The 19,958-nt window shown below is 42.6% G+C and overlaps 1 protein-coding gene across 3 annotated transcripts in view; it reads right to left on the reverse strand.

Moving 5' to 3' along the window:
• The window catches only part of LOC149815805 (SH3 domain-containing protein), a 175,887-nt gene that overhangs the window by 43,702 nt on the left and 112,227 nt on the right, over positions 1-19,958 (reverse strand). For all 3 annotated transcript variants that reach the window (XM_089989979.1, XM_089989980.1, XM_089989978.1), the window contains exon 15: positions 6,421-6,522. In XM_089989979.1, the coding sequence (XP_089846105.1) occupies positions 6,421-6,522 (102 nt within the window). The remainder of the gene's footprint in view (positions 1-6,420; positions 6,523-19,958) is intronic.

The following is a 19,958-nucleotide window of genomic DNA, read 5'->3' on the forward strand; positions in this document are numbered from 1 at the left end:
ATTGTGTCTATTAAAAAATGGAACATTTTTCAAATGGATGTAAAAAATGTCTTTCTAAATGGTGATCTTAATGAAGAAGTTTATATGGATGCCCCACCAGACATAAAAAATCCTAAAGATAAAGTTTTTTGCCTTCGGAAAGCCCTCTATGGTTTGAAACAGGCTCTGAAAGCCTGGTACGACAGATTTAACAATGTAATGTTAGAAAATGGTTTTTCTTCCTGTTATATTGATACTGCATTATTCATTAGAAAATTTGATGCAGAGATTGTGATATTATTACTTTATGTTGATGATATGTTAATCACAGGTGATGATGTTCAAGGAGTCAAGGGTATTAAATCTGTCTTGACTTCGAAATTTGAAATTAGGTTTTCTTATATATTTCCTTGGAATTAAGGTTGCTTACTCTCAACGTGGTTATTTTCTATCTCAATCTAAACTTACTTTTGAGATTATTGACAGGTCAGGAATTTCCGATGACAAAATTTGCGAAACTCCTGAAACAATGGGCTCAAAAATGAAGATTGATGATGGGATTCCTCTGACCGACCCCACTCCTTACAGGCAACTAGTAGGCTCGTTGATGTATCTTAGCATCACTCGGCCTGATTTGTCACATGCGATTCACATTGCATGTCAATTCCAGCATGCTCCCACAACGGTTCACATGAGTGTTCTTCGCATCATCAGATATCTTAAGGGAACTGTAAACAAGGGAGTATTTTTGTTGTCTTCTGAATTAAAGTTAATTGCTTATACTAACTCAAATTGGGGAGGTGACCCTAATAATCGTCACTCCACCACTGGTTTCTGTGTTTTCTTAGGAGAATCATTGATTTCCTGGAGATGTAAAAAGCAGCAGAAGGTCTCTCTGTCCTCCACCAAAGCAGAATATAGAGTCATGGCGTCCACCACCATGGAAATTGTATGGATTCAGCATCTTCTAAATAATATGGGAGTTCACATTGGAGAACCAACAAAGTTATGCTGTGACAATAAAAGTGCAATTTATATTGCCAAGAATCATACTTTCCATGAGCGAACAAAGCATATAGAAATAGATTATCACTATGTTCGAGAGGAATATTTGAAGGTCATTGATCTCCCGTACGTGACGTCTGAATATCAATTGGCAGACTTCTTCACTAAGGCATTTTGTTCGCCTAGGTTTCACTTTCTTCTTGGCAAATTTATGGTCATCACACCGTAAGTTTGAGGGGGGTGTTGAAATGTACATGTATATATATATATAGAGAGAGAGAGAGATTTATATATATACGTATACCATGTATGTATGTATATGTATCTCTATATATATAAATATATATTCTATTATAATACCAGAAAGGGTATTTCTATAATTCTCCCTTTTACGCATATTTCCTTTGGAATTATGCTTGTAATTATTTTCTGTATTTTTCTTTTTCTTTTTCTTTTTCTTTTTCTTTTTCTTTTTCTTTTTCTTTTTTTATTTTTTAGCTTTTTGTTTTTTATTTTTTGTTTTTTTTTTAATCACATTGGGGGCCTCCCAATAGAGTCGTTGGGGGGCCCCCACGATCACAAATGTGACCATTGGGGGCTCCCAACGACTCCTTTGGGAGCCCCCATGTTGGCTCCTCTTGAGTGGATGTGTATATATAGGGGTGCTCCCCCTTTGTAAAAATAAGCTTGAGAGTCTCAAGCATTTCCTTTTTGTTAATGCATTCATCGCATGCCTTTGTGCATGTTTGCTTATTTTACGCTTGTATGCGTATTTGTTCAAGTGTTGTTTGAATACATTTGAGCACATCTTTTATAAAGTATTCATGCTTGGATGTGTATTGTCTCTTCGTGGACATTTTCATAGAGTTGCACATGCTGATTTGCAAATTTATGAAATTAATATTAACAATAAGATAAGAAAGAGAACGGTGTAATTAATGCTCCCTTGATGTTCCTTCTATGGAAAGGTAATCTTGAGCTTGGCGGTTTGGGGACTGTGAGGATACTAAAACTTTATGTGCATTGTTGTTGTCTCTAAACCCGATATTGAGATTCTTCTCCTAACCAGGGTTTTAGGGATAGTCTGTCACTTTGCTTATAGGTGGTGTGTAGACACAACTGTTGTTTTGGTATACCAAAAAAGTGACGCCAGTGGATGCTGATTTTCATGGTGTTCCCGACATTGGATGTCGATTTCCAATGTTCTGATGGATGGTGTTGTTTTCTGATATCGATCGAGGACTAAGTTTAGAACCTAATAATAAGATAAAACTTGTATGCTAAGCTACCTTGGGAACTTAACTTGACCTCAGGGATTTTACCTGTTTGATGTATCTGCGGGCAACGATAATTAAAAAGAGAAACTTAAATTGTGTGCATTTAATAGGAAGATGCATATAGAAAAGAAGACTTGACTATATATAATAATGTGTTCATACATGTGCATTGAAATCATGCATACTTCTGTTATGCATTAGATCATGCATATTTACATGTTTCCTTAACTGTTAAATGTTGGTAAATGTATAATTTGTTTCTTAATGCAAGTTAAATGTCTTTAATGCTCAGATTTAATTTCTCGCAAATTACAAATGTTATTATTGCTTTCAATGAAATAAATTGTTTATCTTGTGATGTCCTACTTTATTTATTATATATTGTTTATTTGTGCACCTACCAGTTTGTTATGAAACTGACCCATTTTATGGGTAGGTGACAAGTAGGACTTTACAGATAGCCGATGGTGCGATGCAACATGGCTCGAGATCACCCTCTTTTTATTGGCATCCTGGCTATTCTCTGTAAGTAAGATTGGTTTGTAAGCTAACGTGCCCATAATTGTCAAGTTGTTTTTCTCTCTAAAAGAAAATGACTTCCGTTGTCGATTTTAAAGATCAAAATCTAGAACTTTGAAAGGTTTTCTCTAAATGATTTCAAAATTTACAAGTTGAAATTTTGGGGCGTTATTTGTGCTGCCCTCTTTCTTTGTATATATGTTTATTCTAGAGGGGTATTTTTGTAACATGGCAATAAGGAGTGTAGTCAACTATTTTTTTTCTTTTAGAGTAACCAAAGGGGTAGAATCCTATATGTTGTATTCTCTCATTCTTCAGAAGTTAATGAAGCAAGTTTCTATGTTTTCACTCTTTGCGTCTTCTTCCTTAAGCTTCTTGGAAACTTCATGAAATCCGATGCTTGCAAACATGGTATCAGAGCCATGAGAGCATTAGGAAGTTGTCGAGTCCATCAAGAGGGAGATTCGAGATTCATCCTTGCCTTGGGATTCGTCTGCATCACAACTGGTCTCATCTTTTTGAGGTGATGACATCATCACACCCAGTGAAGTTTGAAAATTATGCTGTTTGTTTTGGAGTTCTGATAGACACTGATTTCATGAGTCTTTTGAACAAAAAATCATGTCAATAGGATCAATGGTTGATTTTTGGTTGATTTTTCGTTGAATTTCTGAAAGAGACAGTGAATAGTGGACTGGTTGGTAAATCTGCCTATTCTGACTCAATCAGTGGTTCTGAAGGCTTGTATCTTGATCCATTTTGGTCGTATTTGACTCAGAGAGTGGTGTATATCATTCTTGGGTGGTATTTTGATGGTGTTGGTGAGTATTGGTGAAGATTTTTGAAAGACTATAGGCAGTAATTGCGCTTTGGGGCCTTATACTTGGTTTAGGTATATAGGACAACTTGATTGTTCATCTTGTGTTGTATGAGTATTTTTGTTAAGATCGACCCACTCAAATTGTGTTTGCATATTATTTTGGGTTGTTAGTAGTGATTGTGAAGGCCCTTGGTGTTGGGTGGATTGTTATCGGCCTACTATTTGGGAATATTTACTTTTTTGGCAGTGCTATTAGGGTGTACAACATCTTTGTGGCTCTTGCTTGCTGTTATTTGTGTTTCGTGTGGGTTCCTTGAGATAGTCTTCACTTGTAGTTGGAGGTTGTGGAAAGTATTGAGAAGGGAAAACCAATTGAGGTTGTTACGGTAAAGCCTGGTAGAACCAATTATGCATATTGGTTGGACTCCTCCACGACTGTTGTAGTGGAAGGAAAGGAGATTGGTGGTCATTTGAATGGTAGTTGTACATTTGATGACTATTATGACATCTATTTGTTAAGAGTGGTGGATTCAATAGTGAGAGGATTATGAAAATAAGATCATCCAGAGGTGACATGAGTGGTGTGAGATGTCACTATTGTAAAAAAATGGAGCATATGAAGCGACTGTTCCATGTGTTGAGAAAGAAGAAATCCAAAATGGTTGGCACTGTCTCAACATCCAATGTTGTAAGTGATGAGAAGAGCATTGGGAAGGTGGAGATAGACACTTCTGATGTAGTGACCACTTCCACTCTAGATTTACAGTTGGTTGTTCACTCGATGTCTGATCAGTTACAACAACAAATTCAACAGCTTTTTGCTCGATTTTCTCTTGCTCAGTCTTATGTTTCTGCCTCAAACACTTCTAGTACCTTTGGCAATGACTTTGCAGGTATTTCTGGTATTGGTTCTGGTTGGTTGATAGATTTGGGAGTGTCATGTCACATGACAGGAAACGAGTTTATACTAACCAATTGTAAACCATGTTGTGGTGCATTTCACACCGCAAATGGTTCCTTCATGAGTGTTTTCAAAGTTGGTTTTAACAAAACCATGTGTTCAAAGTTTAGTAGAGGGCCTTAAGAGGTATGAGCCATGTGAACATAATGGTCCTAGGATCTATCCTGCCTCTGCAGGGCATTCATGCACTCCAGAATCCAGACAAGAGTTCCAACAAGACTGGACTGAAACAAATCAGAGGAAGTAGCTCTGCAGTACCCAGCTAACTTATCATAAGTCCTTGTTAAAATATTTTATATATATATATACTATTTATGGCATGTAATTTACTTTTTGAGTCAGGGGTATTTTGGTCTTTTCCCCTTGTAATAAAATAATCATTGGGGACTGCATGTAGCCCTTTTTTATTTTTTTTATTTCTGCTTTTTGTCCTTGACCAAAAGGTCAAGGGCGCTTTGGTCTTTGACCAAAGAGCTGTTGGGAGGCTGCCCAACAGTCATATTTATGACAGTTGGGAGCTCCCAACAGCTCCTTGGAGCTCCCAAATGGTCTCGCCTCAAAAGGGACTTCGTGTATAAATAGGGGTCGAACCCCTCTTCTTTCTTCAATGCGTGTGTTAAGCATTTTGATCAATAAAGGATTATATTTTTTATATTGTCGTTGTTGCCTTGTTAGGCTTTTGTATTGTCCCATAGTGGACTTGTGCATTGTGATCATGTGAGTTCTTAGTAGCTTGTGTTTTGTGCTTCTGCATATTTCCTTACACTTCTCATTAAACAAATTCAGCTTCTAGAATATTTCTTCCCAGCACCACAATCCAGATTCCAATCCCTAAACAGTGTGGACAATCCAAGCAGATTTGCCCCTAACTAGAGAATAAAATAAAGATTCTGACTGCGAAAGGCAGTATTCGTTCCAGAAGATAACAAAAGCTCCATTACCCGACTAAATCTAATTATATCCTTGAATCAGCATATACCTTATTGTCATTCAAAATTGTCTAACTTCTATGTTGATTAGGGCCAACTTTTACTTACAAAGCCATGCCATATTGCCCAAAGAGATTATAAATCAATTTGGAGTCTTCATCAATTTTCAGCATTAAGGAGGAGCCGATCTTTAACAATCCACACGTGAATGGATAGTTCACACACCATTTTTTCTTTCATGGGTATATACATACTTAACAGCCCGTGCATTAGCTGCCCAATATTGGTCCCTTACGTCAACTTACTAAAGAAGGATTGAAATTCTTAATTCAAACATTTCAGTCATATTTATAAACTCAATAAATATTCAACCAAAACAATAAAATGCTCTCTACCAAGAATCAATCATAAACATTGACCAGTTCAAATTCACACATTAATGTCCACGTCCCACAAAGTTAAACTGCAAGCTAAATTATTATTCTGCTCTTCATAATTTGTTGCAAAAGAACAGGAAGGAGTTAGAGAAAACATCCAAAATCTTGCTTCCAGCAGATTGTGACTTTGTTCTTGAGCCTTTTGGACCGAGACCTATTAGATTTGCTTTGAGTAATATGGATGTGAAGGTGTTCCATTGTACAAGTATTAATCTGTTTTCCTTTAGTCTCTAGAGGCGGCAAAACAAGATAAAGTGAACACGTGAAGCAAAAAGAAAGTGCCCGTCTTGAAGCCTACTATCTTAGAATAACAATTATAATTTTCATAAAAGCCCAGCATCTACAAATCCTCTTCATTTAGATCATATCTCCTTGCCAAATGAAAAAAAAGTGGGGCCCAGAATTGCACCAAAAACATAATAAAAACAAAGTACAGAAGACGTTAAAGAGCCTGAGAAATGGAGTCATGAAAGAGAAAAGAGTATGAGTTTACCTTCCATAGAAGTTGTAATACATCTGAGTCGATCTTTCCAGGAACCTTAGTTGCAAATATCCTTGCAATTTCAAGAAGCGTGACTGCCATGTCAGGACTAGCCTGAGAAAATGACAAAAAGCATTAATTAAGCAACAGAAAAACATGTGGCATATAACAAACTGATCTATAGTGAAAAAATGTCAAATACATTATTAACGACTGCAACACATTATGATGCAGCAATAGATAGCTAAAAAGAAATTACATGACAGGAGGCACAAAAAGCAGCTGTTTATACTTTATTTAACATATATGCTATTATTGGCCAAAGCAAAGATGAAGGATATTCAAGACCTTGCAAGCCTCCAGGGATAACAGCATTACTGTAACAGCTATACAATAAATAAACATAAACAGTTGCATGCACACAATGCAAACAAGCTAGCTTCATAGAGGGATAGAAGTCAAAGGAGGACAGATTGAATTTCCATCTATACTAAAAAAGGGAATACATGCATGAAGAGAAAATATGTACAAGAGTGAGTCCAACTGGTATTTCATTCCTGGAAAGATACAAATACCCCTACAAAAAAGTTTTCATGTAATTGAGTTTAACATCACCTCGTGCATTTTCAACCAAATCGATTAGAAATAATGTTTTGAATTTAACATTTTGGATGAGAAAGGCTTTTTTAATCATTTACATTTTGGTGCAATCAGGATAGTTCAGGTTTACCTTTACACAAAATAGATTTAAAATGTTTAATTTTTTAATCCAAGGCATGATCTAAAGTAAATGAACCATGAATGCTGCTAATGTGCTGGGCAGAAAAACACCCGTTGGGCGATCAGCGGCTGATCGCCCACGCGATCAGCGGTGGGCGTGCATCCAATAACAGTGGACGAAATCTTTGTCAACTGTTACAGGTTACTCTCTCTCTCCTATATATATATATATATATATATATATATATATATATATATATTAGGACCATTAGAATTTGAGAACTTTGGTGTAAACTAGGCATTTCCGACACATTTTTTGCAAATTCGGTGAGTTTGGCATGGTCCATTTGCTAGGAATCACTACTGCATTGTGTTTTTTCAATGAAAAAACACAACTTTTGGTTCATATTTATGAAAATCTTGAACTGTTGATTTTCAAGCCTTAAAAAATCCTGCTTATGCATCGTAGTTGGATGGTCCCTATAAAATCAAGCATGTCGATCATATACACATGGTCAGATTTAACCCCCAAAAAAATCAAAATAACTCATGAACATCTCGCACCAAAGCTCTCTCTCTCTCTCTCTCTCTCTCTCTCTCTCTCTCTCTCTCTCTCTCTCTCTCTATATATATATATATATATATATATATATATATATATATATATATATATATATATATATATATAATGAAGTATGCGGAAATGTAAAACAAGAATGCTAATGCATTCATAATGTCCAACAATGGATAAGCACTAAGGTACAAGAGAGAGATAAGAGAAGTCTACTATGGGACAATACAAAAGGCCTTTAAAAGGCTACACACATAAGTAAAAAAACATGAAAACTTTATTGGAAAGGAAATCAAAAGCTTAAGAATACAAGGGGAGAACACCCCTATTTATACACAAAGAAGAGGTAAGAAAGGAGAGGAAAAGGGATAAAAAGGGAAGCCATTGGAGGCTCACACATGTAGTCGTTGGGAGCCCCCAACAGTCATATTTATGACTGTTGGGAGTCCCAACAACTATGGTGTGGGGCCCCCAATGCACATTTAATGCTAAATGAAAAATAAAAAAGATAAAAATTAAACTACCGATTACAATAGTTGTTTCTAGAAACAACTATGTGAAATAACCAAAATAACCCTATCAGGTATTTTATATATATATATATATATATATATATATATATATATATATATTAATAACCCCCTCAAACTTTACGAGAAGATGACCAAAAGTTTGCCAAGAAGAAAAATAAAACGAGGAACAAGAAGAGCTTTAGTGAAGAAGTCTGCCAATTGATATTTTTGTTGAGATTAAGAGGTTTTAAGTTTAAGTTTTCCTAGACTAGAGGTTATTTGATATTTAATGTTTAATGAGGGACTTGTGTGTAATTTCTTTTTTTGGCCTCTCTCTATTTAACATAGAGATTAGCCCTAATCTAACTTAATGTGTTTTCTTATTTCACAGTCGTCTCTCTCTCTCTCTCTCTCTCTCTCTAGGTTCCTGCGCATCTCATCTAAACTTCTACATGGTATCAGAGCAGTTGATCTCGGGAGCGTGATCGATCGTGATTGATCTACACCATAGAAAAGAAAAGTTGGAACCAGGTGTGCACAGTCTTTTTTTTTGCGTAGATCTGATAACAGATCTGGTGTCTGACTAAGGTCATGACCCAGATCTGTCATCAGATCTAAGGGACACGGTGGATGCGTGTCTTCAGGTGGTCTCCTGCCATGATTTTTGTGTTTGGGATCAGCGGCAATCTCATTTCTTGTGCTATTTAATGGTGCCTTGAAGAAACAAAAAAAATTTTGGTTGTCGTGATTTATATGTCTGGGAGCAGCAGCTGTCGTGATTTTTATTTTCTGCGTGTGCATATTATCATTGGTCGTGAATTTGGGTGTTGTGTTCTCAGATCTGTCGTGATTTCTATTTTCTGCGTGTGCATATTATCATTGGTCGTGAATCTGGGTGTCGAGTTCTTCTCAGATCTTATTTGGTTGTTCGATGTCAGAATATGAATATCAACAGTCGTGATTCCCTGCTGTGTCGTGATTTTTTTTAACATGTGTGTTGTGAAAGCAGCATGTTAATATCAATTGTTTTTGTAACGTCCCAAAATTTCGACTTGTGATTTCGAAAACCTTATCGAAAAACCTTTCAAAGATTTAAAGTTTAATATTTAAAAACAACAGCGGAAGACATTTAGAAAGGAACACAAGTCAACAATCTTGGGTACGTTAGCTGAAAAACCATCATTCACATGTACAACATCTTAAAGGAATTTAAGAAATAAGGCAATCGATTAAAATCTGCAGTTTATTACAAAATGAGCATTTTATTCCAAAGTTCAATAAATCTAAGAAAAACTCCAAAAATCTCAGAGCCAAGCCATCAACAGAAAGAGGATGAATCTTGATCCACGTTGCACCACGCCATCGGCCGCCAGTGAAGTCCTACTCCTCACATGCCCATGAAATGGTCAGTTTCAAAACAAACTATTAGGTGCACGAACAGATAAGTAGAATGAAAATAAAACAGGACATTCATGAGATAAGCAGTTATGATATTTAAGCAATTAAAGCACTTGTAGTCTATTCTAACAAATGTAATAAGTGCAAAGAGTGGTTAGTTGAAGCAGTGTAAGTTTCAGTCATCTACATCTATTCATGAATATATTCTTTAAGTTCTGATATTAACTGGCCTGTGGGTACGCAAAGACGCGAAACGTAGAAACAGCCGAGACCGATCCGGGGGTTTATTATGTCAGGTGTTTTCATTAACCCGGATGGCTGACTGAGTCCGCTCCTAAGGGGACGGTCAGTGACCAAGAGAGTAAATCCCCAAAGGCATTCGTGGCCCATGGATGCATTCAACTTCTGCAGAAGTGCCTGGGAGTTACCACCTAGGATAATTTATGGTAATCCCAATTCCCCTAACTCCGATGACTGGGGAAAATCGAGTTTTTTGCCCGTGGGGTGGTTGTTAACAACCTGTCCATCGGAGTCTTTGTACCATCCATCCTCTCCCTTGATGAACCGTGAAGATCGGATGGGTACGACGGGGGTTTCTTAACCGCCGCCCCATCTTACATGCTCTGGTCCATTAGACCCACTCGAGCATCTTGCCTGTGAAGGCGAATGGTCACCTTTTATGTGATCTCAGCATTTTGCTAATTGCACTCCTCGAGGTTGCCACAACCTCATTATCCCACCATCGTAACCCACATGGGACGTACTTGTCCAAAAGTACGATCGTACCTTCCTAGAGGTACAACTACGATGAGAGGGCAACATAATGGTTTATGATTCTTTCGGTTCATACATAACATGAATTGCTCTCTGAGCAGAGGGGCCTGGGGAGGCCGGTATCATCTCATGGATATCAATAAGGAATTTCTTAATCACTTTGAGGTACTGAATGACCTCCCATACTATTGTATCATACTTTTCTTCAAGTCTAATTACCAAAGTAAATTTGGGGGTTCTCGATAGATAACCTATCACAAGGTTTTATAAATGTCTGTATTATGCTTGGCATGCTCGAATACTAAGAATCAAGAAGTCGCCTCTAAGATTCATCAGGCAATAATCAATAAGGCATTTATAGTAACTTATAACAGTGAGCCAGGCGAAAATACAGGAATAAGGTCTTTCTAGCAATGAGTCTACTCGTAGAGCTTCAACAATAAGTATGAAATTTCAAAAGAATACAGATGCAGAAACACAACACAGATAATCACCAGTTAGGAAATTCTACGAGTGAGAATGCATGCCAAATAAACTATTCTATCACAAAATTCTTATAATTTTATTTCATTCTTACAAACCCATCGTGCGACTTTCCCCTACCTCGGGATGTCGTGCAGCTGCGTGCGTCTACGCGTGTAGATGATACGAGGCTCGGTCCGCGGAGCCAGAGTGGGAGTCCGATGCGAGGTCTGCAACAGTGCTATGTTAAATATAATGCGGAGAAAAAGAAGGACCAACCTGCCTATAGGAAAAAGAGAGGCAGCAGGGGTGTGCCCCTGCTGGCCGAAAACAGACAAGCGGTGGGGGGACAAGCCCCTGCCTCCGACAATAGCGGGGCGACAGGGGATGAGCCCCAGCCAAAACATAGCGTGGCGGCAAGGGGCCAACCCCTGCCGACAACCACCATGAAATGACAAAGGCTGAGCCCCTGCCGACAGCAAGAAGATGGCAGGGGGCCAACCCCTGCCAAAAGCACAGGTCGGCAGGGGCCAACCCCTGCCGACAGCAAGAAGATGGCAAAGGGGCCAGCCCCTGCCAAAAGCACAGGTCGGCAGGGGCCAACCCCTGCCGACAGCAAGAAGATGGCAGGGGGGCCAGCCCCTGCCAAAAGCACAGGTCGGCAGGGGCCAACCCCTGCCGACAGCAAGAAGATGGCAGGGGGCCAGCCCCTGCCAAAAGCATAGGTCGGCAGGGGCCAACCCCTGCCAAAAGCACAGGTCGGCAGGGGCCAACCCCTGCCGACAGCCACCAAGTGGCAGGGGCTGAGCCCCTGCCAACAGCATGAAATGACAAAGGCTGAGCCACTGCCGACAGCAAGAAGATGGCAGGGGGCCAACCCCTGCCAAAAGCACAGGTCGGCAGGGGCCAACCCCTGCCGACAGCAAGAAGATGGCAAAGGGGCCAGCCCCTGCCAAAAGCACAGGTCGGCAAGGGCCAACCCCTGCCGACAGCAAGAAGATGGCAGGGGGGCCAGCCCCTGCCAAAAGCACAGGTCGGCAGGGGCCAACCCCTGCCGACAGCAAGAAGATGGCAGGGGGCCAGCCCCTGCCAAAAGCATAGGTCGGCAGGGGCCAACCCCTGCCAAAAGCACAGGTCGGCAGGGGCCAACCCCTGCCGACAGCAAGAAGATGGCAGGGGGCCAGCCCCTGCCAAAAGCATAGGTCGGCAGGGGCCAACCCCTGCCGACAGCAAGAAGATGGCAGGGGGGTCAGTCCCTGCCAAATGCCACAAGGTGAAAGCAAAGGAAAAAAAAAGGGGGGGTCGCAGGGGCCTCAGGTCCCCTGCTGGCACCCCGTCGATCCCCATCGAGAGAAGGGGACGACAGGGGCTGCGTAAGCCACCTATCGGGGCCCCGATGGCACAGGGAGGCGGTGGGAGGCTGCGGCAGTGGCTGTGAGCCTCCTGCCGGCCTCCCGGCGAGGTGACAGGGAGGGGGGTGAGGAAGAGAAGAGGGAGGAGAAGAGGGAGTACTAACCTGGGAGGCGGTGGCCGGCGTCGGCGACGTGCGCAGCAGGGAGGAGACCGACGTGCAGGGGGGGCGAGGGCTGCGAGAGGGAGGAGAAGAGAAGAGGGAGGCGTGACCCCCCCTCGCCCTCCATCCTCTCTCTTAAAGGCACCCGAATGGGGAAACCCTCGATGGGTTTCCCCATCCAGCCCAGAAACGAAGGGGGGGAAGGGGGTTGCGGCGCCCGACTGCTCGGGTTTTTTGAAAAACCCTAAAATAAAAAGGGGGGCCGGGTCGGGTCCGGACCCGACCCGGCCCGGGTCCAAACCGATTTTTTTTTTATATATATGGGGTTTTTACATCCTACCCCTCTTAAAAGAATTTCGTCCGCGAAATATTTATTACCTTGAAGAATCAAAATACAGGTCAGGATATTTTTTCCTAATATCGTTCTCAGGCTCCCAAGTACATTCGTCAATTCCATGATGTTGCCACCGAACCTTTACAAAGGAAATGATTTTTGATCTCAGCACTTGGTCACGACGGTCGACGATCTCCACTGGTCTTTCTTCGAATGTCAAGTCCCCTCTAATGTCCACATCATCATAATGAATGATGTGCGATGGATCGTGAACATACTTCCTCAACATGGATACGTGAAAAACATTATGGATCTGAGCATACTGCGGAGGTAACACCACGCGATAAGCTGCTTCTCCAATCCGCTCCAGGATTTCGAACGGTCCGACGTATCTAGGACTCAGCTTTCCCTTTTTCCCGAACCGAAATACGCTCTTCGTCGGAGATACCTTAACAAAAACCATCTCGCCAATATCGAAGACAAGCTCTCGTCGGCGCCTATCTGCATAGCTTTTCTGCCGACTCTGAGCGGTACGAAGCCGCTCTCGAATCATCTGCACTTGCTGAGTATAGTGTTGTAAGACTATAGGTGCCTCCAATTTTCGCTCGCCAACCTCGTCCCAGTAAACAGGTGATCGACATGGCCTCCCATACAAAGCTTCGTATGGGGCCATCCCGATGCTCGCATGATAGTTGTTATACGCGAACTCCGCCAAACTGATGTGGGAATCCCACTCTCCCTTCCAGTCCATCATACAGGCTCGAAGCATGTCTTCCAAGGTTTGAATCGTACGCTCCGACTGCCCGTCCGTCTGAGGGTGAAACGCAGTACTAAACTTTAACTTTGTGCCCAACGCCAACTGAAGTTGTCCCCAAAACCTTGAAGTGAATCTAGGATCACGATCGAAGATAATTGAGACTGGAACACCGTGCAATCTCACAATCTCTCTAATATAGAGATCAGCGAGACTATCCAACGATTGGTTAAGACGGATAGGTAGGAAATGGGCTGACTTGGTGAGTCTATCGACGATCACCCAAATCGCGTCATGCTTCCTCCGCGTCCTCGGAAACCCGACTATAAAGTCCATGGTAACATCTTCCCACTTCCATAGAGGGATCTCTATCTGCTGCATGACCCCACCGGGTCTCTGGTGCTCGATCTTGATCTGTTGACACGTTAAACACTTCGAGACATACTCAGCCACGTCTCGCTTCATACCGTTCCACCAATAACTGCGTTGTAGGTCCTTGAACATCTTCGTGCTACCCGGGTGAATGGTGTATCTAGACTTGTGGGCCTCCGCCAAAATTTCATCTCGAAGAATCGGGTCGTTAGGGACCCAAAGGCGCTCCTTCAACCATATATTTCCATCCTCCTTCAGACGAAAATGTGTCTCTGCCAATATCGCTTGAGCCTTCAACTTTTCGTAGTGTGCATCAGCTTTCTGCCCATTGATGATCCTCGCAAGCAACTCAGGTTGAGCAACAAGGTGAGATAAGCCGATTGAACCTTGAGTGATCGCGAAAGGTTCCCATGAGGCTAGGTCTTCGACCAACCTCCATCCAGCAAATAAAGCATTTATCGAAATTTCCGGTGCTTTGCGGCTGAGAGCGTCAGCCACGACGTTCGCCTTTCCTGGGTGGTAGGAGAGGGTGAAGTCGTAATCCTTGAGGAATTCAAGCCAATGTCGTTGTCTCATGTTCAATTCTTTCTGCGAAAATAGATATTTAAGGCTCTTATGATCGGTGAATGCCTCAAATTGCTCCCCATACAAGTAATGTCTCCATATCTTCAGTGCGAACACCACTGCAGCTAACTCTAAATCGTGAGTTGGGTAGTTCTTCTCGTGAATTTTAAGTTGTCGAGAAGCGTACGCGATCACTTTCCCATTCTGCATCAGCACAGCCCCTAGGCCTGACCCAGAGGCATCGGTATAAATCACGAATCCGCCTTTACTAGAAGGTAAGGTCAAAATAGGAGCACTGGTAAGTCGCTCCTTCAATAATTGAAAACTCGCCTCGCACTTCTCGTCCCATAAGAATTTAGCCTCTTTCTTCAGTAACTTTGTTAGGGGTAACGCAATTTTAGAAAAATCCTGAATGAATCTTCTGTAGTAACCCGCTAGTCCAAGGAAACTTCTGATATCACGTGCGTTCTTTGGTTGCTGCCAACTAAGCACAGCCTCAACCTTCGCAGGGTCCACGGACACTCCTTCCTTAGAAATAACGTGTCCCAAAACCATAACTTCCTCGAGCCAGAATTCACATTTAGAGAACTTGGCATACAAACGTTCTTTTCGCAAGGTCTCCAACAGAACTGTTAGGTGCTCTCCATGTTGCTCTCGACTTTCTGAGTACACCAAGATGTCGTCGATGAACACGATCACGAAGGTGTCCAAAAATGGCTTGAACACCCTATTCATTAAGTCCATAAAAGCTGCGGGGGCATTGGTCAGTCCGAATGGCATGACTGTGAACTCGTAATGTCCGTATCTCGTTCGAAAGGCCGTCTTAGGAATATCCTCATTCATAATTCTGAGCTGATGATATCCAGACCTAAGATCGATTTTCGAGAAAACCTTGGCCTTCTGCAACTGATCGAACAAGTCTTCGATACGCGGCAAAGGGTACTTGTTTTTTATTGTGGCCTGGTTGAGCATTCGATAGTCGATGCACAACCGCAAGGTCCCGTCCTTCTTCACGAAGAGCACAGGAGCTCCCCAAGGAGAAACGCTGGGGCGAATGAATCCCTGATCCAACAACTTCTGCAACTGCTTCTTCAGCTCCTCAAGCTCAGCTGGCGCCATTCTGTAGGGTACTTTGGAGATTGGTGTCGTACCTGGTAGCAATTCAATATTGAATTCTACCTCACGAGACGGTGGAAGTCCCGACAGCTCTTTAGGAAAAACGTCGGGATAATCGCGAACAACATCCAGCTCACCGATGGGAATAGGCATTGGATCTGACTGGATAACACTAACCAAAAAGGCAGTGCATCCCTTCCGCAAAAAGTTCTGCGCCTTAAGCGCCAAGATCATCCGGCTTGCTCGAACAGGTGTGGGAATTCTGAATTCTACTCTCGAAGAGCCTGAAGGTGATAAAACGATCTTGCCATCACGGCAAAAGATCTTGGCATGATACTTGTGCAACCAATTCATGCCTAGGATGATGTCAAATTCGGTCATCTTCAGCAGGATAGCACAAGCAGGCAAGTGCCGCTCTGCCACAACTACGTCCAATTCAGGTATGAAAGTGGTGCAAATTGTGTTCTTTCCAACGGGGTTATACACGTCTAAAGCATTATCAAGCGTTTTTACCGTTATATGCAATTGTTTTACGAATTTTTCTGACACAAACGAGTGTGTAGCACCACAATCAAAGAGTGCAAAAGCTGCTTGATCAGCAACAAGAATGGTACCTTGAACGAGATCCCCTTTGGTCAATTTATCGACCGTGGCTGCATAAACTCGACCCGGCTCTCTGCCACTGCTTGGTTGTGCTCGCTGTTGCTGCTGAGGAGGTGGTCGAGGAGGTTGAGCTACGTTGCCGGTTCGCTTGAGGTCATCTGCTGTTTTCTTCCGGCAGTCGCGTATGAAATGACCCATCTTGCCACAGTACAGGCATCCGCCTGTGTCCCGCGGACAAGATTGTCCTACATGAGGCCTCTTGCACCTGGGGCAGTTATCACTCGACGGTTGCCTGGGCGGTGGGGGGCCCTGCTGTCGTTGGCGCTTTGCTGGAGGAAACTGTTTCTTCCCTCCTTCAGTCTTCACTGGAAAAGGTGGTCGTTGCCCTGGGCCGCCGGAAAATGTCTTCTTCTGCTCACCACCTGACGCGGTTGACTTCTTGGCTTGCACACTTTTTGAACGCTCCCAATCCTCGTTCAGTAGGGTGGCTGCTGCTACTGCCGCAGAAAAAGTCGCGGGCATGCTGGTGAGAACCCTATGCCTGAGTCCTTCCTTCAGTCCGCGAATAAACTTTCCGGCCCGCTCATGATCATCCTCGAATAGGTGAGGACAATAGCGCTCCAACCGTTGAAATTTGGCGATATATTCGTTCAAACTTAAGTTGCCCTGGCACAGCTCCAGAAATTCCACCTTCTTCTTTTCCCTCGCATGAGAAGGGAAATAGTTTACGAGAAAAAACCTTCAGAAGGCCTCCCACGGAATCACCTCAGCACCCAGAAACTGCACCTCCCGCGTAGTGTCCCACCATTCGCGAGCGTCGTCCTTCAAACGAAAGGACCCGAACATTGTCTTCTTATCATCAGGAACGGACAACACTTGGAACACCCGTTCCACCTCATTAACCCAACTCTCCGCCAAGTCAGGATCAACCTTGCCCGAGAAAGTAGGAGGGTCCAGTTTCAGAATTTTTTCATATGTGGCGGTTGGTGCATTCCCAACAAGGGAACCTGGATCCTGATGGGGGCGACCCTGGTTACGAATCGCCTCAGCCAAGGAGTTGAGGGTATCCATCATGAATCCCCTCTGTTCGCGCAACTCATCGGCCATGCTGTGGCTTGAGTTTCCCGCCATCCTTAAAAAGCAACCCAGATTAAAGTCAAAAATATTGAAGACGTACAAGTAGGCATAAGTATAGGAGTAAAAGCAAAAACATAGATCTTTATTACGAAAGTCAAATCTTTAGAGTCCAGCTGTGCTGGTACATAAGCAAAAGTTATATTCCGCAATTATAAATGAGTTCACAGACTCCAACAAAACTGGGTGCGTGCTACCTCCCCTTAGGGACGGTTAGAGTACTTCCTAAGATATTCCCTTCTATTGCCTGTGCGCCTGAATCTGCGCTTAGGGGTGAAGGGAAGTGGCTCATCGTAGGAGGGCTCCTGCCCGTAAAGGGGCGTCGCCGGAGTATATTCCGGTGAGCCAAGACTATAATCTGAAGAATCTGTCGCAGGTGTGTATGTGGGTGATACACCGCCAACTGGGTCAGCTGGAGGGGGCGGTTGCTCGCCAGCAGTCGAAAATGCGATCTTGTCGTCATGCTTGGCCTTGTGGAGGCAAGCATCCACGGTGTGCCCAGTTTCTCCGCAGAAACCGCACTCCTCTGCTAACACAGGGGGAACAAAATCTCCCGATGACTCCTGTGGTGTCTGATGGTGCACCCGAATGTGTGAAGGCGCAAAACCACCTTCTCGAGCATGCACTTCAGCCCACACTGCTGCCAAGGGTATCTGGTAGGCGATCGGTAGTGAGAAGCCTTGCTCATCCGTAAAAATGGGTAGAGGAGGGCGGTTAGCCCAGTAACCAGCCCCGAACATCTCACGTCCGCCCCTCCCCCTTACGAAACGGCCACGTACACTACGCGTGCTCCTACCGCGACTACCATTAGAACCAGTAAACGGATCCATATATCCAACGGTACTACAAATAAAAAAAGAATATAATTTAGTCTAAACATGCTATGAAATATCAAAGACTTATTTACAGCGCGATGGGATGCTCAATAGTCAAGATTCACTTCTTTTTGATCTGGCTCTGATACCAAGTTGTAACGCCCCAAAATTTCGACTTGTGATTTCGAAAACCTTATCGAAAAACCTTTCAAAGATTTAAAGTTTAATATTTAAAAACAACAGCGGAAGACATTTAGAAAGGAACACAAGTCAACAATCTTGGGTACGTTAGCTGAAAAACCATCATTCACATGTACAACATCTTAAAGGAATTTAAGAAATAAGGCAATCGATTAAAATCTGCAGTTTATTACAAAATGAGCATTTTATTCCAAAGTTCAATAAATCTAAGAAAAACTCCAAAAATCTCAGAGCCAAGCCATCAGCAGAAAGAGGATGAATCTTGATCCACGTTGCACCACGCCATCGGCCGCCAGTGAAGTCCTACTCCTCACATGCCTATGAAATGGGTCAGTTTCAAAACAAACTAGTAGGTGCACGAACAGATAAGTAGAATGAACATAAAACAGGACATTCCTGAGATAAGCAGTTATGATATTTAAGCAATTAAAGCACTTGTAGTCTATTCTAACAAATGTAATAAGTGCAAAGAGTGGTTAGTTGAAGCAGTGTAAGTTTCAGTCATCTACATCTATTCATGAATATATTCTTTAAGTTCTGATATTAACTGGCCTGTGGGTACGCACAGACGCGAAACGTAGAAACAGCCGAGACCGATCCGGGGGTTTATTATGTCAGGTGTTTTCATTAACCCGGATGGCTGACTGAGTCCGCTCCTAAGGGGACGGTCAGTGACCAAGAGAGTAAATCCCCAAAGGCATTCGTGGCCCATGGATGCATCCAACTTCTGCAGAAGTGTCTGGGAGTTACCACCTAGGATAATTTATGGTAATCCCAATTCCCCTAACTCCGATGACTGGGGAAAACCGAGTCTTTTGCCCGTGGGGTGGTTGTTAACAACCTGTCCATCGGAGTCTTTGTACCATCCATCCTCTCCCTTGATGAACCGTGAAGATCGGATGGGTACGACGGGGGTTTCTTAACCGCCGCCCCATCCTACATGCTCTGGTCCATTAGACCCACTCGAGCATCTTGCCTGTGAAGGCGAATGGTCACCTTTTATGTGATCTCAGCATTTTGCTAATTGCACTCCTCGAGGTTGCCACAACCTCATTATCCCACCATCGTAACCCACATGGGACGTACTTGTCCAAAAGTACGATCGTACCTTCCTAGAGGTACAACTACGATGAGAGGGCAACATAATGGTTTATGATTATTTCGGTTCATACATAACATGAATTGCTCTCTGAGCAGAGGGGCCTGGGGAGGCCGGTATCATCTCATGGATATCAATAAGGAATTTCTTAATCACTTTGAGGTACTGAATGACCTCCCGTACTATTGTATCATACTTTTCTTCAGGTCTAATTACCAAAGTAAATTTGGGGGTTCTCGATAGATAACCTATCACAAGGTTTTATAAATGTCTGTATTATGCTTGGCATGCTCGAATACTAAGAATCAAGAAGTCGCCTCTAAGATTCATCAGGCAATAATCAATAAGGCATTTATAGTAACTTATAACAGTGAGCCAGGCGAAAATACAGGAATAAGGTCTTTCTAGCAATGAGTCTACTCGTAGAGCTTCAACAATAAGTATGAAATTTCAAAAGAATACAGATGCAGAAACACAACACAGATAATCACCAGTTAGGAAATTCTACGAGTGAGAATGCATGCCAAATAAACTATTCTATCACAAAATTCTTATAATTTTATTTCATTCTTACAAACCCATCGTGCGACTTTCCCCTACCTCGGGAT

Source organism: Nuphar pumila, chromosome 15 (genome assembly GCF_984573655.1).
Source record: "Nuphar pumila chromosome 15, dmNupPumi1.hap1.1, whole genome shotgun sequence".
NCBI lineage: Eukaryota > Viridiplantae > Streptophyta > Magnoliopsida > Nymphaeales > Nymphaeaceae > Nuphar > Nuphar pumila.